Genomic DNA, 24,695 nt, shown 5'->3' with positions numbered 1-24,695 from the left:
CCTAGTTTTTCCTGTTAAGCTTTTTGATTTGTTTATCATTTGCCCTAACTTATTCACAGCCCCAGGCGGCCCTGATGTTGAACAATTGCAGCTGATTATTTTTGACAAATGCCCCTGGGAAAAAGGCTGTTTTTCACTACGTGAGTGCCAGGTCAAGTTAAATAAGCAAGCTGAGTGAGTAGAGTCTTCCATAGAACCACTAGACAGATCAGATAATGACAGTTTCCTTGGAATAGGGCTTTGAAGGAGTTCTGACCCTCTTTTGTCCCCTCCAGTGGCTGCCCAGCTGCTGGTTTTCACCATGATTAGAGGCTGTTGGTTTTCAAGGCTACCGCAGAACTGGGGGAGTGGGAGGAGAGGAAAGGGCAAGTTTAAAATTCCTCATAGCTCTTTATTCTTACCAGGATTCCTCCATTTTCCTTGCATAAAGGCTACCCAGATAGCTACAAGCCTTTAGTTAATTTCCAGAATTCTGAAAAAATTGATTTTGACCATTTTGTCACGATCTTCATTGCCTCTATGGAGGAGAGGATTTTCAGAGGTCTTCACTCTGCCATTCCTTCTGATGTCAGTAAATATTATTTATGCCTTGAAACGGGCCGCCTATATATCTGTCAGGCCATTAGTGTATTGGGTTAGACAATTTTCTTGCTTAATTTTTGTGTTCCATGTCAAAGGTGCCATCAATCACTTATGGTGCCTTCTGTCCTCCTAACGCTTTTGAGGAGGAGCTCATGTCATTAGAAGGTTATTGACAGCAAAAGATCACTATTAATTGAGTCTCTCAGTGGCCTGTAACAAACATCACCCTCACAGAAAACACAGAGATAAAATGTATACCTCATTAGATACTCACAGCTCTGGGCAACACATAGGAGGTAATGTGGCATACATAGACTGAATCTTGACTATGGCAGTTGGTTGCTTCTCGCTCTCTATTTTTAATTGATTCTTGTATTAAAAACTCTATCAAATAGTTTTTTTTTATTTCTAATAGATAATTCAACTTCTACAATCAGTATCTTTTATGTTGCTGAAGTTTCTGTTTGTCTTGATTTCTAAAAATGCTTTGTTTTCTTGATAATGATGTGCCCTTCACAAGGCTATGTTCCATCATCTGTGTAGCCCTCCAGAAAACTTTGCATATCAATTGATTAAGCATTTGTTAATCAGAAAGAAGATGTTTGCTGTTGATGTCGATTTACTAAACTAAAAAGATACCCAGTTGGCAACTAGCAGCTATAAACTTTAGGATTTGCAATAAACCATTGAAAAATACTTGCTTATACTGATAATTCAGAGATATTTAATACCAGGGATTAATGAGTCATTTTGAAATGTGCAGCACATTGTTTCACCATCATGAAAAGAAACAAAGACTTTAAAGTGCCTCAGTTTTATTACCAACATTTTTGTTAAAATATCTATATGATTTTATTTATTCTTCTTCCATTGTGAATGGGTCATAATTGTAGGAAAGTGTTCATACAAGTAGAAAACCTGAGTCTAAATCCGTTTTGTCATTAATCTGTTCGTTTAGTTGAATCTTGATCACTTCATTCACATCAAAGTCTTTCTGAAAAGGGAACACCATTTTGAAGGGATTTTACTGAATGAGACATTAAAAATTTTCCATTTGATTTCTAATTCTGAGCCTTCTGAAATCTTTTCAAACTCATTTTACTTGATGTGGGTTAAAACTTTAAAAAAGTATCATTTTTTAAAAAAAAGTGCCATTTCATTATCTGGTATTTGGTTTGAACTAATCATCTTAACACTTGCTTTCAAGGTTATATCCTATTTATAGAAAACTTTGTCCGTGAGGCCTAAATCACATGGACTCCATGAGTACAAAGAGTTTCTGTAGCGAGTGTGAGGAATTACTTCCTTGACTTGCATCCACCATCTAAAACCTGAGAAAGAAGCATTCCCTCGGATAGCATGGCCCTCCATACTTTCACATGCTTTTCATATTGTAAATAATGCAGTATAAAAGTGAACATTGCAGAAAACTGTATCACAACGATCTCTGTGTTGTTCAAGAGATGATTTGTCTGCAGATGGACTCTGTTCGTTCCCCGCCTATGGCCCTGGAGGAATTGGGGGTCATTTTGGTGGCCGGCTCCATGATTCCTCGGACACCCCCTCTAGCATCAACTCCCAGTCACACCGGGCTTGGGGTGCTCTCCACACTCTGAGTGAGCCTTCGTGAGTTTCCCAAGGCACCAGCTCCTCTTTTGTTTACTCTCAGTTTTACTGATGGAAGCCTGTAAGTTTCTTTGTATGTCTCTCCTTCTCAAAGTCCTTACTATTTCTGGAAAGAACTTGTCAAAAGAAAACAGGATAAACATTAACCTACTTCTGTCCCTCTTGCTCTTACTGCCAGCCTACCCCACCTTCACCTCTGTCCATTTCCTCAGTTTCAGGTACATTTCCTGCTTGGAACATGTGTTATCCGTGTTAATACCGGGACCTCAGTGTGGGGTAGCTCATGAGTCTCTGTTCTCTTGTCTTGAGCAAGGATCTTGGATTTGAGAACTCAGAGGGAGTCCGTAAAAACAGAACTGAGTGTTGCTGATTGGTGAGGTCAGGGCCATTCTTTGATAACTGTCCTGGCTGTGCTGTTGCTTTGGGTGGGGCACTGGACAGATTTTCACATTTCTCCAGGTTTTAATGTTTTCAGATATCAATTGGGTCATAATAGCAGTTACCCTATGCAAAGAATATTAAATAATGTGTCCACAGTGCTTCGTGGGATCCTCTGTAGATCTAGTATTTTGTTTTAGCCTGATATAGAGTAACACCGGTAGAACAACGAATGAATATGCATAGAATTTTATCTTAAAACAGTGCATCAGATCTGAAAGTACAGAACTTGTTTCTTATTTTCCTGAACAAAGGTGTTTTTTGGATCAGGAAGTTTCTAACTCGGAAGTATTTTCTGATGAGAGACGCAGACGGAATCTGAAGTCCTTCTAGGGAAGGAGAAAGCTGTCCAGGGAGGGAGTGAAGCAGGACTCATGAAGGCAGTAGGAGGCTTTCTGAGCGGGGAGGAGGGTGGAGTGGCTCACAGGAACTAATCCCTGTAAGCAGAGACAGGTGTATGCCAGTATTCTCCTGGGCCGCTGCTGTAGTGCCACCATCTTGTTCGCCCCACAGGATGTCCGTGGGAGACTCCATGTTGTTGTGTGTTCGGGGAATTGGCCTTTCTTCCATGGTGTGTCTACACCATATTTTTTTCCCCAGTCACTCACCTGTTGAACATTAGGATGATTTCTGGATATCACTTATTCAGAATAAAGCTTACATGAACATTACGTGTGTCCTTTGGTAACATATATACTCATTTCTCCTGGGTATATAGCTAGGAGCTGAGTTGCTGGCTCACAGAGTCAGCAGATGTTTGGCCTTAATGAAATTGCCAGCCGTGTATGAGACTTGCCACTGTTCCTCTAAATAGATTTTGAATGGCCAGTATTTGAATGACCCAGTATTTAATCCCTCAACAAATGGGGAGGTGTTTGGGATTGGTTTTTGGGATTGGGGTTGGTTTTCCCCAGTGGGTGGTTGATGTAGTAATGCCTATTCAAGAGAATGAAAACATTTGGAATGTAGTGGTTTTATTTATATTAAATATATTTATATAATGGTAGACTCAGTAAGTCACATATACTGTTAGAATATATTCTTGTGAACCTTGGTTAAATCTGTAATAAAAGTGTTTTATTATGAAACCTGTCATAAATTTTAACTTATAAGAGTTGCATTTAAGAAGGCACTCACAGTTCTGAAAATCTGAAGACCTTGGTTCTAATCTAACCCTTCTTCTAACCCAGTTTAACTTTGTGACCTTGGGCAAGTCATATAACCTCTTTAAATTTTTATCTTTCCCCAGAAGTTGTGGTGGTGGGAGAGCAGTTTGATCTGTGTATCTCTTAGGTTTTTCCCAGTTTTCTCATCCTTTGACTTTTTAATAAGTCACCTAAAGTTATTTAATAAGTTTTTCCCTTATGTACATAATTAATGGATTAATAATTGAATAAATTAATCTGTTCTCACTCAAGGAAGAGAAAATAGTTCCAGACTCAAAGACATGGAAGTGAGTCTAAAAATTTGGACTATTAAGACAGGGTAGGTTTTACTAAACCAGAAGTGTATGTTCTTAAAAGATGAAACACTAAAAACTTCACTGGCAACGGCTTTGGTTTTGTAAATGCATCACAGATGTGGCTACTCAGCTACTACGTAATCAGAATCCTAAAGGACATTCCACATATGATGTTGCAAAGGTTCAACTCTGGACTGGGTTTTGTAAAGTCAGCTTGAAACGGATTCAACCAGTCTGTGGCTCTTCAGATCCCCCACTGACTCAGAGTTCCACATGAGGCTAGTGTTTTTCTTAACAGTTATTAGTAGGTGCCAGAGTTTAGGAAAAAGGGCAATCAGCTGTTTCTGTTATGATTAAAGGTAGAATTTTCCTTTCACAGTCCTGCCATTTCAAAATTCGATTCCTTTATTATATCCAGATGGGATTAAAGGAGGCCTTGTATTATAGTTTTTCATTCTGCAGAATATTTATTATATTTAGTAATACAAAATAGTTTGTGTAAAAAATAAAAGCAGGAACTAAATGTGAAGGTAGACATACAGATAACTATAAAGTTGAGCTGTTTTTGAAACTATCAAGCTTTCATATTCTCTTTGGGCTACAAGTTAACAGTTTTATTACTGAGTGATGTAATATGGTACTTTTTTTTTTTTTTTAAGTGGACCGTGGGAATCGCTCTATCATGTTGCACATTTTAAAGTTCAGTAAAAAATTAAAACGAATTTAATCATCATTTTATTATTGTTGTTGATTTAGAGACCTGAGTAGTAAAATGTGAGAAACAGTGAGTGTGGATTTTTTTTTTCTTGAATGTGGAGTTTTCATTTGTTTAAAATATGTCTTACTTTGGACAGCAAAATTAAGATACGATTGGACACTAGCATAGCTTTTGAGCAGTATCCTCTGCTCTTCAACGGATTTGACCTGTCAGATGAACTCCTTATACCTTGATTATTTTAAAAAAGAGTTTTAGGGGGCACCTGGGTGGCTCAGTGGGTTAAGCCGCTGCCTTCGGCTCAGGTCATGATCTCAGGGTCCTGGGATCGAGTCCCGCATCGGGCTCTCTGCTCAGCGGGGAGCCTGCTTCCCTCTCTCTCTCTCTGCCTGCCTCTCTGTCTACTTGTGATCTCTCTCTCTCTGTCAAATAAATAAATAAATAATATTAAAAAAAAAAGAGTTTTAGGCACCTAAAATTTAACAGAAGTCATAATTAGTCTTTTCATATGTAAAATGATGACAAATTATTTCTGGTTAACTGTTCATTAAAAACTCTCCTGTGTAAAAAGTAAGATATGTATGAATGAACGAACAGATGAAGAAAATGTGTTTATAGATACAGTAACACTTTATCCTTCTACTAGGAATATTATTCAGGCATTAAAAAAAGAAGAAAATCCTGCCACTGGCAACAATCTGGTTGGCCTTTGAGGACATTATACTAAGTCAAATAAGCCCAACAGAGAAAGACAAATACCATATGATCTCACTTAGATGTGGGATTAAAAACAAAGAAACAAACGAGCTCGTGGATACAGAGAACAGATGGGGGATGAAGGAGTGGGTGAAATGGGTGGAGATGGTCAAAAGGTACAGACTTTCGGTTATAAAATAAACAGGGCGTGAGGACGTACTGTGGAGTGTCGCACAGCACGGTGACTGTAGTTAACAATACTGTGCTGTATGTGGGAAGTTTTTGAGAGGGGCGCCTGGGTGGCTCAGTGGGTTAAGCGCCTGCCTTCAGCTCAGGTCATGAACCCAGGGTCCTGGGATTGAGCCCCGCATCAGGCTCCCTGCTCAGAGGGGAGCCTGCTTCTCCCTCCGCCCTCCTCTCTGCTTGTCCTCTTTCTCTCATTCTCTCTCTCTCTCTCAAATAAATAAATAAAATCTTTTAAATGAAAAAGAGAAAAGTTGCCAAGAGAGTAGATCTTGAAAGAGCTCATCATAAGAAGAAAATCTGTAATTATGTCTGATGAGGCGTGTTAACTAGATTTATTGTAGTGATTATTTCACAATATACATAACTATCAAATCATTATGTTGTACACCTGAAATTAATATAATGTTATATGTAGTTATATCACCATTTTAAAAAATAAGCTCAGCATTTCCTTGCCAAAGAATTACAACCTTTTCCTGCAGAGTTTCAAAATCAGTGAATTTCTTATACTCATCCACTATCCCCCAGTAGTTGCTGTGTGTTTCTTATATCACTCAGCCCTCAGAAGTCTCAGATATTTTGCCGTATCTACGTCCCATATGTCCCTTTGCACTGTGCATGTCACACACTTCTTCCTAACGAACCATACTGTCTTCCAGTGACTGTACTGTATTCCGAGAGGGAAACAAACTAGCAGGCAAGGGTCTTTAAAAATGAATCCATTTCCACTTGTGCTCTTTCCTACACCTGATCTGTCTGTAGCGAAGGTTTCCTGCTGGGTCTCCTGCCACACCTCCCTCTCACCTTTATGGAACGTCACCAAACAAAGAGTTGCCTTTGTCAAGGCAACACACGGAGTTCCCAGGCCCACCGCCCTCACAGACCATTTCATTGAAGAATGCATTTATAATAAAATTTTACATTTATGCTTAATAAATATTTATGCTGTTTTGATGAATTGTGTACTAGTGATTGAATGACAATTCAATTTTTTAAAAAGTGTTCTTTAGAAATACTTAGAGCCTTGTTGGTTACGGTGATGTTTTTATCTTAACATACACACATATTTTGATACAGAGAAGGATGGTTAGAATGATCAGTAGACTTTCAAGCTTAAGAACATATTAGATAAAATTCTGTGGAGGAAGTAGAAAGAAAATTCAAATTGAAAGAAAAAAAGAGAATGTCAATTTTCTTATTATATTTCAGTGAATACATTAAACAGGGTGATGTAACAGTTTTATTTTACAATTCCATATTTGAACTTTGCAACTTATTTAAACTTATCGTGAAACAAATTTCAGTGTCAATAAAAAATGTATGAAGTGGCACATGATTTTTCAAAAAACTATTTCGGGGTAATACCAAGCAAACGTTTCGAAACCACTGACTTGTCTGCAAAACAAAATCCTACGCCTTAGGCTGATCCTCTACCCTGCCTTTCCCATCTCATTTTCCGATGATGACTCTCCTTCCCACCTCTACCGTATACCCACGTTCAAGTAACCTACTTCCATTTAAAAGAGACTTTCTGCTTTGCCCAGAACATGCTCTAGACTTTTCACCCTTGGCCAAATGTCACCCTCTGTCTAGAATGGAACTCCATTGGTACCTCCAAGGTACTCCCGCCTACTAAAAATCCGTCCACACTTCAGTGATCAATTGGGTCTTTCCCAGTGTACACAAAGAATTAATAGTATATTTTCAATTCTTACTAAGGACACTTTATACCTCTGCTAGACAATTACAACATTCCACATTTTAGTTAACACCCCCCACCCCCACATTCACCCTCCACATCGTATGTAAAAAAGATTTGACATCTTTTGTTGAGTTGATACAAGCACCTCATTTTACCAAGAAGCAATGTATTTTAGTAATTTGATATTTGTGATTCTTATTTTGGCTTTTTCAATGACCTGGTATGTGCCTCTAAGTAAACTTCGACTTTAAATATTTTATGCCTAAATTTCTGCATTTTGGGCTTGAAGATTATCCTCTTTTAAGTGTACAGTTTGATAATTTTTTTAGTAAATTTGTATACTTGTACAACCATCATCACAATCCAATTGGCAGAATCATTTTTAAAATTGAGATATAATTGACATTTAACATATTACTTTAATGCATTCAACATAATGGTTGTATATAATATAAAATAATAGCCCCAGCGAGTCTAGTTAACAGCCCTCACCACATATAATTACAAGTAGTTTTTTCTTATGATGAGAACTTTTAAGATCTGGCTTATTTTACTTAGCACAATGTTCTTGAGGTCCATTCAGATTCTTGGAAGTAGGAGGATTTTTTTTTTTTTTCAGTGCCTGGATATGTTCCTATGTGTGTGTGTGTGTGTGTACATAAAACGCAGTATATATCACATTTCCTTTATCCATTCTTCCACAAATTTCATTTTCCAGTTTCATTTATACAGCCAGAGATTGTGGGAAGTCACTCAATAGTTTATTAAGGAAAAAATAAAATTAAACACCCATTTGGCTTTAGCTTCGAATGAGTAGTTTTAATGTGTAATTCTTACACCTCTACAGGGTTGGACTTTCCTTTCTTCATTTCACTCAGAAGACATTCCAGAGTGTTAATTTCACCCAGGGGATACTTGGGATAAATTTCATCTGGAATGTGTTCTCCCAGCTCTTGACACCTTTCGCAATAATTCCCTGTTCTTCCTAGATATCCTCTGAACTGTGGCCATTGCGTAGTTCTAAGGAGAGATGAGTTGGAGTCCTCTGAGGATAGGACCAGAGAAATGATCCAACATTATATAGAAAACTCTTGATGCTGACCATTATCCTCCATCCCGGGTCTTTCAGGATATTACGCATTTGGTTAGACTTATCTGTGATATAGTTCTTTCTTTTCCTTTCTGTTTTCTATATTCTCAATCTCTAGCTAATTTTAAAATATTTTTAAAAAGGACAGAGTACTTGATTTGGAAGTCATTTTTCTCACCTAAGACAGTAGGAAATTGTTAGCCTGTAATCTGGTGCATTGTATCTCCTTAATCATTGTTACATAGACCTACGTTTATCCGGTTCTAAAGGCAGGTAAACATAATTATTAATAATCTTTATTTATGACACATTGGATCTTCTCAAGATGAATTGCAGAAGCTATACTCTTTTTTTTTAAAGTAGTTTAATCTTATAAAAATGGCAAAATTTAAGATCTGAAAATACTTTTGTATCAAATGATTGCTTCTATTATCATTAGCCAGAAACTTGCAATAAAGTTGCAGCAGATTTTTTTATTTGTAAAGGCCATAGGCTTTGATAGAAAGGAGGATAATAAATCTTCATTTTTGTTGCTCATTTGAAGAAATCTATTTCAACTGCATAGAATATTAACTTCTATTTGCTTAAAAAAATAACAAAACAGTAAAAAATTAGCTCAAGTATTAAAAGGTAAATTCGGTTCATCAAATGGTAGTTTTTCCTGATCTTTTTTTATACGCTAGATAATCTGATTCTGTAACTTGGGAGCCATGGTACTTAAAAAAGCAGCAGGTTAGAATATCAAATATTCTGACAAGGTGTTCTTAGACAAGCTAGCCTACCCTGCAGTAACTGGAGATGCTTTCATTTCAGTTCCAATTAAAGAACTGACGTGTGAAGCCAATTTTACCAAGTGAAAACAATTAAAGTAGAACAAGGAGGAAATATGCCTTGCCTTGTTGCCTTATAAAAATGATATACCCATACACATTTATCAGTGAATTCAAATTTCATACCATTCAGCAGCAAAAGATTACAAAGATCTTGTTTATTACTGTCTAATTTCAAGTAATATAATAAGAGGTGTTTATACATTTTGAGACATTTGAAAAAAATCCATACATTTCTAATAAATTTCATATAAAGAAAATTTTGCAACTTAACAAAGTTTAAATCGCCTTTGATATATCGATATAGAGACTGATCTCTGTCTATATTTTGCATCTTGTTTAAAGAGCCCACTCTTCACTGCTTCTTTCTAACCCTGCTTCCAGAGAGGACTGTTAACATCTTCATGTGAATTGGTTTGTGCTATTCCTCAAGAATAGTTTTAGGTTTAGGGATGATCACACATCGGTCTGCAGGAACGATGCCTTTGTGAGACACATTTGATGGAGCGGGGTTCTCCTCTACCCATCTCAAGTTCTCTAGGGGGGCCTCTATCAGTTAGACCGGCCAAAGGCAGACTCATAGGAGTAGAACAGAAATTAACAGTGCCTCACTCATGTATGCATGGAAGCATCTGGCAATCAGCAACCCAAATGGGTGCTTGGAATTCGGGTTTATATGCCATCCTATGCTAAAAGGAAAGAAAATGGGTTTGGGGCTTCAAGGCTTAATCTCCAAATTAAGAGAAGATGACCAGGAAAAGTATGATTAACAAGGATTCTTGAGTAAAGTTTGCAATGCAGATCTAAGGTTGGGTTTTCATCATTGGTAAGGGGTGTTGAAAGTCCTCCTCTTCCTAGTTTGGAATGTCCATGTTTACATCTTTTTCTTTTTTCCAAATTTATGGACACTGTAGAGGGTACGTGCTATGGTGAGCGATGTGAAATGTGTAAGCCTGATGATTTACAGACCTATATCCCTGGGGCAAATAATACATTATGTGTTAATAAAAAAAATTTTTTTTAAATGACAATTTCCTTTATAAGTAGAAATTGCCTTTACAAAAGGAAAATGAAGGCCCTGGTTGTTAGAGCTCTTCCTGGGTCTGCTGATTCTTGTTTTTTGTTTGTTTGTTTGTTTGGTTTGGTTTGGTTTTTTTTGGGGGGGGGGGGGCCTGCTGATTCTTAATTGCCTTTAACTGAGAAGAATTCATACACCGAAGAGATGTATTTTGGGGTGTCATATTCTGGTACCTTTCCCGGGTCAACATGCCGGTGTGTACGTTCCAGCTCTGCCCTTGTCCCTTGGGCAAGGTAGTTCACTTCTCTTAGTATTAGATTGAGTAAAGCCACTTCCTAACTTTGTCCAGAAGTTTAAATGCGATGAGTGTGACTTAGCACAGGGTTTAACCCAGGAAGATGCGAACTGCTATGTTTTTATCATCACCGCATCATCACCATCACTCTTCCCGCTGTTCTCACCACTCACGGGGGTGTGATTTGGAGAGGGTGGGAATGGTTTTGGTTCCCCTTATAATCACTCCAATTAAATGCTGCTTATGGTCCATGTTTTTAAGACCAAAGGTCTCAAAGGCCTTCTTTTTTTTTTTTTTTTTTAAAGATTTTATTTATTTATTTGACAGACAGAGATCACAAGTAGGCAGAGAGAGAGGAGGAAGCAGGCTCCCCGCGGAGCAGAGAGCCCGACGTGGGGCTCGATCCCAGGACCCTGGGATCACGACCCGAGCCGAAGGCAGAGGCTCTAACCCACTGAGCCACCCAGGTGCCCCTCTCAAAGGCCTTCTAAGGTGAATTTGGGAGTGGGGAAAGAGTGCCCCGTCCTTTTCTCTCCTTTTACCTTCATTCCCATTTGTTATGTTCTTCTTAAACAAAGAAATTTCTTTCATGTCTATTTATTTTTTTCACTCTCTTATCCTAGCTCCAGGGACAACATTGCTCTAATGGTAGTAACTTCTTCAGGAATGATTCCAAGATGTTTTGCTGATTGTTATCTCTGATTCCCCTTTGTTTGTTGTTTTCATATTCAGATTTCTCTCTCCTGTTATGCTAATGTGGCAGCATTATGAGCCCCTGGCGTATAAGTGCCTGGGTGATTTGGACCCTGCTTAGAAGAAAGGTTTCTTCTTTCATTATTGAAGAAATTGAGCTCCCAGGAATGATGTATTGTTAAGAAATATTGTTAAGCTTAGTGTTTTGGTTGGGCTTGAAAAATCATTTCAGTTTTTCCAAGCCCACTGGGTAATAACAGATAAAATTTTATAATTTAATTGTTTGAAGATGATAATAAGAGGAGTGTTTTTCTTTGAACAGTGATTGCTGTAACTATGGTTAATTTTTCCTATTCTGTTTTTCTGTTTTCCAAAATCTCAAAAATGAAAATATATTAGTTTCATAATACAGAAAAAAAAATTCATTTTATACGTTCATTTTTGAAAAGAAGTGGAGTTTTTTGTTATTTTATGTTATGCGAATTACTTTAGGCATTTTTTTTTCCAAAGGTGTGTATCTGCTTCAGCTTCATAAGATCTATATAAACCCAATCCTTCAATGAACAATTCTCTCTTTAAAATGATTTCAGGAAAGAGTATTACAATTGGTGTATTTGATAAAAGAGTAAATAGGTAGAGAAACATTAAGTGGTCCCCGAGTGTACTTATTTTTCCCAAATATACTTTAAAAGATATAAGTGATATTATTAGGCTAAAAAAAAAAGCAGGTTGCTGGGTTCTTGTACAAAATACACAGCTTTGTATCTTAAGATACTGAGATATGTTATGTGTTGCCTCTTCTGGTTTGCCTGGAAAATTTTTGTTTGTCATTGAAAATTGAACTCCATTTGGGATGAAATCGTCTGTTGCCCATGTTAATAGTTAATTTCTCCCTTTGTAATGGATACACGCTTCCATTCCAGTGTTTCCTGAAAACTGGTTCAGAAAAAGGACTTTGCAGTCTGAAAGGCATGGGTCCTGAGTGCCATTAGTCCTCTTACTACTCTTCCTCGTGAACGCATTTTGAATGTCTTTGAACGTTTGTTTCCTTCATCCACAAAGTGACAGCTTGGCGGTGGGATGCATCAGGTTCTGCTGTACGACAAATGATCTCAAAAAATGTCCGTGTCTTAGAGCGACAAAAATGTATCTCCTTGCTCATGCTAAATACCTGTCATAGCTTGACCGAAGCCCCGTTCAGGTAGGCTCTGCTTCAGAACTTGGATCGAACAAGAAGGGGGAATGAGAGCCAGCGAGAACGCCTGGTTTTCTGCCATCTGCCCAGAAGGAGCACCTGTCCTTTCTGCCCACTTTCACTGGCCTTTCAAGTCCCACAGCTGCTCCTGAATTCCCAGAGGAAGGGGGAACCAGGGTATTTGGCAAAGAGTGCACAGTCTACCACAGAAATAATAGAAATACGTGTATCCTGAGATGAGGGCACAGATGAGGTCTGTACAAGCTGCTCAGCAGAGCGCCTGATGCAGGCATCGGGCTCCTTCACAGAGGGACGCCATTCTAGGTTTCCGTGGGTGTAAAATGCAGAGGGGCTTACTGTCTTCTCGGCATCCCTGGTCTCAGAAACATAGTTTGATGGTTAATAAATCCTTGCTTAGCTGCATCCTTTCCCTACCAGACAGTTCTGACCAGAGCACTTAAGTCACTAGAATGTTCTTTTTTACTGTAGACCACCTAATGCTTGAAGCGAAAGTTCTCTTAAGTTAGCTTCATTTTGAATAACTAGACCATAAATAAATTAAATATTTTAAAATAAGTCTTTAACAGCTGCTTTTCTGGGGGTGCCTGGGTGGCTCAGTCGGTTAAGCATCTGCCTTCGGCTCAGATCATGATTCCCCCCTCCCAGGCTCAGGATGGAGCCCCGCTTCTGGCTGCCTGTGAGGGAAATCTGCCCCGCCCCTGCTCATGCTGTCTCTCTCTCTCAAATAAATAAATAAAATCTTAAAAAAAAAATTAGCAATCTGCCTTTCCATCACATTCCTTAATTATTTATATCAGGCTTGAGAGAAGCCAATAGAATTGTTTTCACTGACTGCTCAGTCTAACTGGGATGCACTTTCCCCATTAAATTGATCAAGTATTGATTTGTTCTTTTAGTGGTTAGTAGACTAACTTCAAGAGAAAGAAGACAACTATATGTATATTATACCTTTGGTTTTTAGGACATACCTGTTCATATCATATAGCGTTTAAAACACAACAGATTTATTACTGTAAATTTTCCTCTTTGCTATTTTGTCTTAAAACTAATACAGTAAAATGGACTTAATCGTGTGTGTTCGAGTTTCATGAATTCTCACATACCTAGAGATTCATGTAACCATCACCACCGTCAGGATACAAACACTCTCTTTTGATTTCTTGGTGATGGCAGAGCAGAATCATAATTATAAAATAGAGTAATGATAATATCAGTTGAAAATAAATGTGTGTATAATTATAACTCTTAGCATCCTGACATTAGTATTAATGTATATTTTTATCTTTGTAATGTAAAGTCTGATTATTGACTGTGACACTTAGATGAAGTGGTAATGGTAAAGGAGCATTGAAGTCCTTTTAACATTTCTGTGAAGGCTAATTAGAACAGATATTTGTCTCAACTTCTTTTAACACAAATACTGAATATGTTAACTCTTTGCAGTTTAGAAGTGAATTCCATGTTATAATTAAGTTACAGACCAAATGTGATTTAGAATCTGCTCTCACTATCTAATCCTCTTCACTTGGGATATAAAGACTGGGACTCTTCTCTTCTTAGGCTCCCTCATTCACTTTCTGATGCCATTAAATGATAATTTATTTTTAGATTGCTGAGTAAATGTAGGTGCTGGTAATTCACTTAGTGGCTGTTATAGTGTCACTAATGAAGTAATGGATGAAATAGGACTCTGGTCTTATTTTATCTTGACTTACATGACTTTCCGAGTGTTGAAGGTGACTCCAGAAATAGGATCTCCTAGAACGCAGGCATTGCTGTTTTGACCTTTAGCTAGAAGTCGTTGTAAGGACTTACTGTAATATAACCATGTTGACTAATTAATTGGGTCATTCATTCATTCACCTATAACTGAAGTATTTAAAAGCTCAGGCATTCTCAAGGCAATTGCAAGATGCGGACAAGTAAGGTCTATCATTGAGGTGGAGTATGTTTGGTAAAATTACAGGACAGGGGAACAGGGAAACAAGTGCTAATGGAAGCCTCTACGTTGTCCCCTGGCACTGAGAGTAGAGGACTCCCAGGAGCCTGGAAAAGCAATATTTAGAATAACATAATATTGGTACAGCACGAGTGAACTTTGAAAATGTTACGCTAAGTGAAATGAGCCAGGCACAAAAGGACAAGTATTGTAGGATTTCCCTTATGTGAGGTGCCTAGAATAGTCACATTCATAGAGACAGAAACTAGTATGAAAGGCAGGGAGAAGGGAGGCATGGGGCGTTATTGTTTGGTGGGTGTAGAGTTTCAGTTTGAGAAGGTGAGAAAGTTCTAGAGATGAACAGTGGTGATGGACTCATAACATTGTTCAGGTACTTAATGTCATGGAATCGTACACTCAAAAATGGTTAAAATGGGAAATTTTATATCATATATATTTTACCATCATAAAACGAAAAACAATGGGAACCAAAAAATGATGATTTGTAGGTCCCACCCCCAGTTCTTCTATTTTTAAGAGAAGTTTTTTTAAAAGAAATTTTTGTAACATCACCTCCATCTTTTATAGTATCTGTTATAGTTTTTCTTAGTAAGATTCTGTATTTAACAACTCTTCTCTCTTCGATTTATGCCATTAGATTGCATTGTTAAAGTCCGTAAGTGTAGACCAAACTTGCTTTACTGCCTTAATCAAGCTAATGATATTCACAACATTTGAAATACTCTTGCATGAATTGGCACATTTCATAAATTCTGAATTCCTGTATTTTACCTAATTGAAAAAAATACCTACATACTTCAACATGGGTGACCCTTGAGAACATTGTGAGAGAAGCCGGTTACAAAAGACTAATGATTCTGTTTATATGAAATGTGTGGAATAGGCAGTTTACAGAGTTAGAAAGTAGATTGATGGCTGTTTCACACTCAGGGAAAGGGGTTATGCAATGGGGAAAATGGGAAGAGCCTGCTGGTGGGTACAGGATTTGTTTTCCGGGGAATGAAAACATTCTAAAATTAGACTACGGTGATGTGCACCATCCTATGACCATACTAAAAAGCACTTAATTGCATACATTTTTTTTATAGGTCAGTTGTGTGGCATTTGAATTTTATCTCAAATAAGCTATTTTTTACAAAGCTTAAAGATAACGGTGTAATTTTTTTTGCTTCATCATATGTCTTAGTTTAGTTGAAAACATAGCATGGTGAAGGTTAGCATTTTAAATATGCATATACTTTCTAACGAAGCTGTATTCTGAGAAGGCTTTTGGATGGTTAACTATCAAAATGAGTGCACAGGCATCTGAATGCAAGTATGAATACGTTTTACACACTCACACACTGAATGACCTTGTGAAGCTGGTAGAGTACCTATTCAAATCCAGGTAGGATATAATGATTGATTTGATGACTGCAGAGCAACAAAAATGAAACTGAACATTTCTTTTAAAAATGTACCCATACAGGGACACCTGGGTGGCTCAGTCATTGGGGCGTCTGACTCGCAGTTGTGGGATTAAGCCCTGCATCAGGCTCTCCACTGGGCATGGAGCCTGCCTGTTTCTCTCTCTCCCTCTCTCTACCTTCCCCGCACCACCACCCCAAAAACACACGTACAGGCATTCTCTCTCTTTCAAAAATAAAATTAAAAATGAAAATGTACCCATACATAGAATTGCTTTTTTAAAATTAAGCCTGTTCTCTTCAACTCGTTATTTCTTCTTTGCTTTTTAAGTTCATAAAAAAATAACATTGAGATGTTATTTAACATTGAGATGGTTACCGTTCATGAAAGGAGAACTCCATGTAAAAGCACTGGATGGAAATACTGATTCGTCGATTTGGTTAGCCATCCTGTAGTCTCTGCCTATAATGCAGTCACTGTCTAGATGCTGAGCAGCCTTGATACATTTGCCCTTAAACTATAAATAACCTTATATTAAAAGAGATACTGTTTCCATGCTAGTTGCTAGCAGAGCTACACACACACACACACACACACGCACGCATGCACACACACAGGCACACCCCTTGCGGGCACATTGCCAACCAGCAGACTTGCCTGACTACTCAGACTCTCTCCACCAGCTCAGAACTCAGGGTTGCTCATGACTGCCATTCTCTTGTTAGCCACATTTTGGAACTAAATGCTCCTTTTTCCTTTGGTTAAACTGACCCCACATGTCATTTATAAATTACTTGCATAAGAAAATACATTGTGATTCCAATATACAGCTACAACAGACTTTAGAAATATAACCCATGGGGGAGGTGGCTACCTATGAAATGTCTGATTTTTACTTTGTACTTAGCTATCTATTAACATGTGACTTTTCACCACCAAAAATTAAAGCAGGTCAATCATATGTTTGTTTACCTGCGTGAATATGTGTTACCTGCTTTAGCCAGACTGAACTGTGACTAACTGAAAATTTGCCTTCCTATCAAATAGCACTTATATTTTAAATCTCTTTGTATGGATGTCTATGTGGTTTTGACCCAGATATATGTATGGTTTGGTGATATACTTAGCACGGTACTAGCCGTTTTGGGGATCCGGCGAGAGGAGTGAACCAAATCCCCTGCTCCTGTTAAGCTTCCCTTGTAGGGATTGAATCTCTATTCAATTGCAAGGCAGAACCAAGAATTCATTCGGATCACACCAGGCACAGCGGCTGAGGAATCATAGAGGGAGTAATCTCTGACACCAGAGAACTTGTAACTGGAAGCTAACCCTTAAAACGAAAAGAATTTCGAAGGGGAAAGAGACCAAATGGTCTTTAACCAACCCGTTGAGTTCTCATGAAAAGGAATAGAACTAAAAACAGAACCAAAAATATGTACTTTGTCTCTTTGGGGTATGTTAATCTATGTTAAGTCCTAAATCCTTTAGGAGGAGAAATATAGACGTTAATTAAGGGGCAGGGTTATTTTTATTTTGTCTTCTGGTGCCTACCATTCTAAAATTGCAAAGTCTCTAGTACGAAGCTGAAGGTAATGACTAGTGGGAAGCCTTATTTTGGGAGCCAAAGGGGAAACCCACCGAATTTCTCCTACTTGTTGGCTATAAAGTTTTAATTTGTAAATTGTCATACTGTAACAGGGAAGACTTTATCCGGGGCAGTATCCTGTGTGGTGTAATAATAGTAGTAGTAGTAGTAGTAGTAGTAGTAGTAGTAGTAGTAGTAGTAGTTGGCAGTGGTGGCCGCCCTGAGGGTTTCTGGGAAAGCTGCACTCCCCTGTCTGGCCCAGGCTCAGGGTTGCTGGGATCCCCTTTCCAGTCTATTGTATGAAAATTAGCAAAGGTTAACTCTCCTTCACTTACTAGCTAAGGGAACTAGCATATTGAAAAGCTGTTCTTTTAAGGTTCCCAATAATCTGTATGAACATGTGTGACTATGAACTTCAGATACTTTGCAAGGAAGAAGAAGAATATTAGATAACTTGTCTTTTGAGTACTTACAGATAAGCACATACTGAGTTATTTTTTTTTAAAGATTTTATTTATTTATTGACAGATCACAAGTAGGCAGAGAAGCAGACAGAGAGAGAGAGGAGGAAGCAGGCTCCCTGCTGAGCAGGGAGCCCGATGCGGGGCTCGATCCCAGGACCCTGAGATCATGACCTGAGCTGAAGGCAGAGGCTTAACCCACTGAGCCACCCAGGTGCCCCCATACTGAATTATTTTATTTTATTTTCCCTATAACCCAGTAGCCCTAGGAAGTAGGTACTACCACTGTCTCTGTTTCACAGATAAGGAAACCAAGGCATAGAGAAAGAGAGTGAAATTTCATTTCCCAAATCATTTTTTTTTTGTTAAGGTATCATCATTTATCACAGTAGGTATGTTGAAAGTTAGCAAATGCAGAGTCCTGCCCCTTAAAAAAACAAAGATTTGTCTTACACTGTTTATGAATCTTGATGTTCAGGCCTGAGAGACCTGAAAGGTGCAGACGCATGGCAGAAAGCCAGCACGTTTACTGTGGGGTACGTAACGGTAAGCGTTGCCTTGCAGCCTCATACACAGTTAGGTCCCGAGTTAGGGTAGGAAGGAGCCTCCCGGCGAGATACCCAGCCAGGGAATGTAACAGTTTTATGAACAGATAATGCGTTAACCAGTTATTTTTTTGTTAAATAAGAAACTACGCGACTCCAGTTCGAATGTGTATCTCTCTATATGTATCTATCTGTCCATATATACGTATATGTATGTATAAAATGCTGCATATATACCGATTAATTTCTAGTAAAGAAATTATCGATAGGGGCGCCTGGGTGGCTCAGTTGGTTAAGCAGCTGCCTTCGGCTCAGGTCATGATCCCAGCGTCCTGGGATCGAGTCCCACATCGGGCTCCTTGCTTGTCAGGGAGCCTGCTTCTCCCTCTGCCTCTGCCTGCCACTCTGTCTGCCTGTGCTCACTCTCGCTTCTCTCTCTATGACAAATAAATAAATAAAATCTTTAAAAAAAAAAAAAGAAATTATCGATAAAACATATCCATGAGTAAAATTACTAGACTATTAAATTTCGTCATCCAAAGGGATTTTTTAAAACAACTAAGGCACTGGGCACCTGGGTGGCTCAGTGGGTTAAACCCTCTGCCTTTGGCTCAGGTCATGATCCCAGGGTCCTGGGATCGAGCCCCACATTGGGCTCTCTGCTCAGCAGGTAGCCTGCTTCCCCCTCTCTCTCTGCCTGCTTCTCTGCCTACTTGTGATCTCTGTCTGTCCAATAAATGAATAAAAAATAAAATCTTAAGAAAACAACAACAACAACTAAGGCATTATTAAGAAGGTGACAGATCTGAGTTAATTGTTCTTTCTTCCACGTTGGCAAAAGCCCTCGTGTTGGCAGTCGGTAGAGACACACAGGGCATGGTTGACACGTGTGCCTGACTGGTCCCTGAATAACTAGGAGGTGACTCTGTGGAATTAGCTGGTTCTCTCACTCCACCTAAGATCCTCAAAATACTGTTCCAAGAATGAAAATGAAGTAACAGATTGGAAAACACGGTCCTTTAAAAACTAAAAATCACTAGTTACGGGTGAGTTATCACAGAGGAGCTCCTTCCTCAACATACTTACCTCTCGGTCTCTTTGTAGGCGTCCTCTCCCCATCACTCCCCTGTGCCCCTCTTCTCTTGCGCTCCTGTCCTCTCCCTTCCTTCCCCAGCCCTCCAACGGGTGAGTCCGCAGTGCGGCAGAGGAGAAGGGCCCAGTCAGTCTGGTATTGTACTGCTTTTGTAAATGCTCACGTTACCACAGCTCTCCTTCTGTTCTTCTTCCTGCCTGCGTTTGTATCTCCTGAGGAATTCCAGAAAATACCCTCTGGGTTTCCTGATTTGTTTCACTCCAGTTTGCTCTGACTTTGCCAGCTACATTCTTCTTCCTGTTCTTCCCTTCTCCCCAACTCTACATGGATGTCCGCAGGTGACCCAAGGCCAACAGGCTAGCTTCATTGAGTGATGCTCTCTCTTTTGCATTGTAGATGCTCAACAAATATGTGGTTGTTGGCTAGCTAAGAAAGAAACAGGTTATATGTTCCTTCTTCTTCTTCTTAAGTATTTAAAAAAAAAAATTGTTGACTGGCCTCAAGTTTGGAGATTTTATTCAAGTACCCAGGATAACAGAGTCTTAACTGTTTAACTACTGCCCCTTTCCCGGCTAATGTAGTAAGGCAGAATATGAAACTTCTTTGAGTCAAGGGAGGAGTGGTGGTTATTTTGAAGCCCTCAGAAACCTTGCTCTTCAGGGATTCTATGGCTTTACCTTCGTTTTGTTACCTAAGAGAGACAATGAGCGTGAGGAAGTAAGCCTTGTGTGGAATCCTCTGAAAGTCATCATGGAGTCATCATGGAGTCGTACCCATTATCATTTGCTTGAAGAGCGGCTGCGTCCGTTTTCAGCTTTGTTTATTTGCTTGCCCCTGTGAGTGTTGCTCTGAAGGAAACCATTACCTAATTCCTTAAAATGGTTAATGTTTTCTCCTTCCATTTTTTTTTTTAAGGAAATGGCAAAAATCCTTAATCATCCCCGAGTCTATGCTTTCCTGCACATCCCGGTCCAGTCTGCCTCTGACACTGTACTCATGGAAATGAAGAGAGAATACTGCGTGGCTGACTTCAAAAGAGTTGTGGATTTCCTGAAAGAGAAGTAAGTCTGTTAGTACTTAAGAAAATAACCATTCCTTTTCTTCTTTCAAAAGCATGTGGCAAAAATGCACTAATTGTAGCCAGAGTTAAAGGTACCAGTGAGAAGGCGAGAGTTTCGAAGCTTCCCCAGGCTTTTTGTTTCCTTAGGGAGCCTTCATGTGGTTTCTTCTTATATCCACCTCCCATCTGTGCACGGCACACCATGAATCTGGGTAAGATTGCCGGTCTCTCTAAGCTAGTGTGCATTGTGATCATTTTTATACCTGACCTAGTAGATGAAAACTGCTTTGGCTTTGCTTAAATCTCCCTGAATGTGGACTTCGAGGTGCTGAGCTGGTTCTGATGTGGAGATAGGCCAAATCGTGTCACTACAGAATAGACTGTTTTCTACCAAGTAGCATTTTTTGACGAGTATCTGGAAAGTCTCTGCTTTTATCCCTGAAGATTACTTGGAGAATTGTGACTTATAAGAAGGTTTAAGGATTCTGTTTTTTAAGGTTGAAATTGCTGTTGACCAAAATTAAGGCATATTTACACAATCTTAAACATGAATGATCATTTTGTTTCCACAGAAAACACTTGCAGCCCATAATTATATTCTTTAGAATCCTACTTCTCATCATCACCAAACACTGACTGCCTTCTGTGATTATACAAGGCAGGAAATAGTAGGGCTGGCCAAGGTCATACAAAACCTTCTCAAGTCTAGGGCACTGTTCTCCCCTCGGGGGAGAACATTTATCTTGGCATATTTGTGGCATGGGTCTTCCTACTTTCCATAATTTTTTTCCACAATTTTTTTCCTCTGTTGTTTTTCATAATTAAGATACAACTTTTTATTTCCATCTTCTTGTTTATAATTATGTACCTTTGTACCATGTCGAAGTGCTACATGGATATGATTGCTTTATACAAATTGTAAGCAATTATTTTTTCCACCTTCAATTAGTGACTTATCCTGACTACATAGAAATCTTTTAAAATCTTTTTCTTCTTCTATTTACTTTCTCCTTGCTTCCTCATCTTTCCTGTACGTCGTTCTAATTTTTTTTCACCTCTAGGCATTTCTTGATTATCCTAACCACTAGAAATAAAGACACTTGTGTGCATTCAAACAAACAGAGCTAATTGTTCGAATATTCAAATCAGTGAATAGAAGGCATATTTAATCTAGGATTTCATAATTATAATCATTAAGTATATACAGCCTTCAAAGCAGAAAACAGAATAATGACAGATCTCTACCATCTGTAATACTTTCTACTTTTAAAGAGAACTGAGGTCAGGGCCAAAGAATAAGAATTTTTATGTCCGATGTCTGTTAAGTTGCCCAGTATCCCTCCTTTGCATTTATTCTAGCTTGTGGTAGGTGAACTTGTCTCATGTGAGAGAGTCCTTTTGGGCACGTTGGCACTGGTGAATGGAATATTTTCAAAATCGCAAACATACTGTTGCACCTGTGAAATTTCTTGCCTCTTGCTTATTACTAGGACGATAGCAAATAATGTGCACAGTTCATACCTGTTGCACAAGATTTTGCCAAGTGTAGACATGCATCCTATTGTGCAGAATAGACTAGAACACTTTCCAAGTGCTTTGTTGCATTAATGTGATTCAGTGAGGTTAAGGAATCAACACCTCTCTTTCTCCTCTACTTGGGTGAGTGCTGACTCAGTTGTTTGAGGAATTACTACAGCCTTCTAAATGGACAACAATTTCACAATAAGTTCTAGCCTTTTATGTTGTTCCAAAGATGGACCTTTTAAATCTGTTGCATCTTGAACAGTTTCAACAGCATCCATGAGCTGTTGAGATGTCAAAAGATGATCACATCAAAGTGTTAGAGTAGTCTCTTGCCCTTGTTCATGGCTGAAACTCATTGTCCTTTCTTTGGATTCCGAGTTACCCGGAGACATCTGCGTAGCTTTTCTAGAACTACTCTGCTGTCTGGAAGATGCAGAACCGGGTGCTCCACCCTAGGATCGCCAGTATTCCTAGCCCTGGAAATACCAGAGATCCCTGGAGAGGATATTGGAGATGTCTGGAGAAGACACCCCATCCCACAGCCCATCTGTCCATAATACCGGTTTCAAGTGTATTATCACCGGCCTGGGATAGTGTGAGTCTTGATAGCATCTTTGAGAAGTGGTTTATTAAAACTCTATCTTGGAGGTGCACAGTGAGAACTCAGGCAACCTTGGTATATAATTCCATACTTAAATTACAATTTATAGGATATATTAGAAAAATGTAGAAGGCAGACAATATGATAATCCTGATAAAACTTATAGGGACTCTTTGGAAAACAAGAAGAAATCAAATTATGACTACTAATAAGGTGATCCTTACATGGTTTTAGACAGTTCATCAGAACCATGAAATTGTGTCTTTCGTCCAGTCTGTCCTGTTGCTTATGACGCATAGTTCCGCGCGCTCACCCGTGTGCAGACAATACACCCCCCACTGTTGCTCTTGTGAAAAAGTGTTCCCGTCCTTCCGGGGAAGTCCACCCACCCAGGGAGCAATTTTCAACTGCATCCAACTTAGAAATAAATGAAGTCTTTTTAGCAGGTTTCTGCTCTCACGGTTTGCTTACTTTTCCTGTAAAAAACCAGCATAGCTTTGTGCCAAATGGATTAGGGCTTATAGGAAACACCAGAGTTTCATGGATTTTTATGGTAGAACCGCTAATCTGGATAACTGATCCAGCACAAAATTGTTTTGGCTAGCGTTTTATCAAAATTCAGTAAAATCCTGTCATTTTTTGGAAAGAGGGCCTCATACCGTCATTTTGCTTTCGTGTGTTCATTAAAATGACTCTGACTTAAAGTGGTTTGTGTGGCGCTCTCCTCTTATATCTGCTTTTTAGGCTCCTGAACCAGTGTCTTGTTTCTTCTGAAGTTTTTGAAGCCTATTCCTTTTTTCTTAGTGAGCCTTTAACAGCTAAGAATCTTGATTTTCTTTTCCTCTCCATCAATGGGAGACTTATATATTCATGTTATGCATTAGGGAGAGGGCATTTCCTAATCTGTTTCATCAAAAAAATCCAATTTTGAAAACAACCTATCACATGTAACACGGCCATCCGAACTGTGGGCTGCAGGCTTTTAAACTCCGAATTCAGCCGTGGCCGTGACGCCATGTCTCTGAGATGCTGGAGGTAAAATCTTTTTAATTAATTTTCTTTACAGTTGAAACTGGCCCATGTTTTAGCTGGGAGCAACAGAAGTTGACTTACGAGCCAAGTTGAAGTTGATTCATTATTCTCTTCAGTTGGTTGAAAGTTGGCAGCCTTTACCGTAACAGCAGCTGGATGGAAGATAACCCAGTGGTTCTGGCACACGTTGAGGCATATGGGAATTTATTAAATCACGCTACCTTTGTGAAGGAAAGTGTCTAAATTACTTAATATACTAATTTAAAACAGCTGGTCCTGAGCAGACAATCATGTGACTTAAATTATTCTATTCCGATTGATTAATCCAGTTGAAAAATTAACTAAGTTGATATTTTCATATGAACAGAGAAGATGGTTTCTTGAACCACCTAATGGGAGCTGCAGGGATGAAGAAGGAAGCTGCCATCACAAAGGTGCATTTCTGGGTTCAGAAAGATGTACGTTCTTGTGATTTTTTAAAGTTTTTTTTTTTTTAAAGATTTTATTTATTTATTTGTCAGACAGAGAGGGAGAGAGAGCGAGCGAGCACAGGCAGACAGAATGGCAGGCAGAGGCAGAGGGAGAAGCAGGCTCCCTGCCGAGCAAGGAGCCCGATGTGGGACTTGATCCCAGGACTCTGGGATCATGACCTGAGCCGAAGGCAGCCGCTTAACCAACTGAGCCACCCAAGCCTCCCCATTCTTGTGATTTTTAATAAATACCTCCTAAGTGCAACTGCTTTCATTAATGGTCACTGAGCTGGTTTTTGTGTTATCTTTTTTTTTTTAAGATTTTATTTATTTATTTGACACAGAGAG

The 24,695-nt window shown here is 38.9% G+C and overlaps 1 protein-coding gene across 3 annotated transcripts in view; it reads left to right on the top strand.

Moving 5' to 3' along the window:
• CDKAL1 (CDK5 regulatory subunit associated protein 1 like 1) overlaps positions 1–24,695 on the top strand; it is a 708,279-nt gene that overhangs the window by 412,910 nt on the left and 270,674 nt on the right. For all 3 annotated transcript variants that reach the window (XM_047732825.1, XM_047732823.1, XM_047732824.1), the window contains one exon: positions 20,576–20,721. In XM_047732825.1, the coding sequence (XP_047588781.1) occupies positions 20,576–20,721 (146 nt within the window). The remainder of the gene's footprint in view (positions 1–20,575; positions 20,722–24,695) is intronic.

Source organism: Lutra lutra, chromosome 6 (genome assembly GCF_902655055.1).
Source record: "Lutra lutra chromosome 6, mLutLut1.2, whole genome shotgun sequence".
Taxonomy (NCBI): domain Eukaryota; kingdom Metazoa; phylum Chordata; class Mammalia; order Carnivora; family Mustelidae; genus Lutra; species Lutra lutra.
The sequence above is the reverse complement of the archived record's forward strand: the minus strand, read 5'-3'. Positions and strand labels throughout refer to the sequence as shown.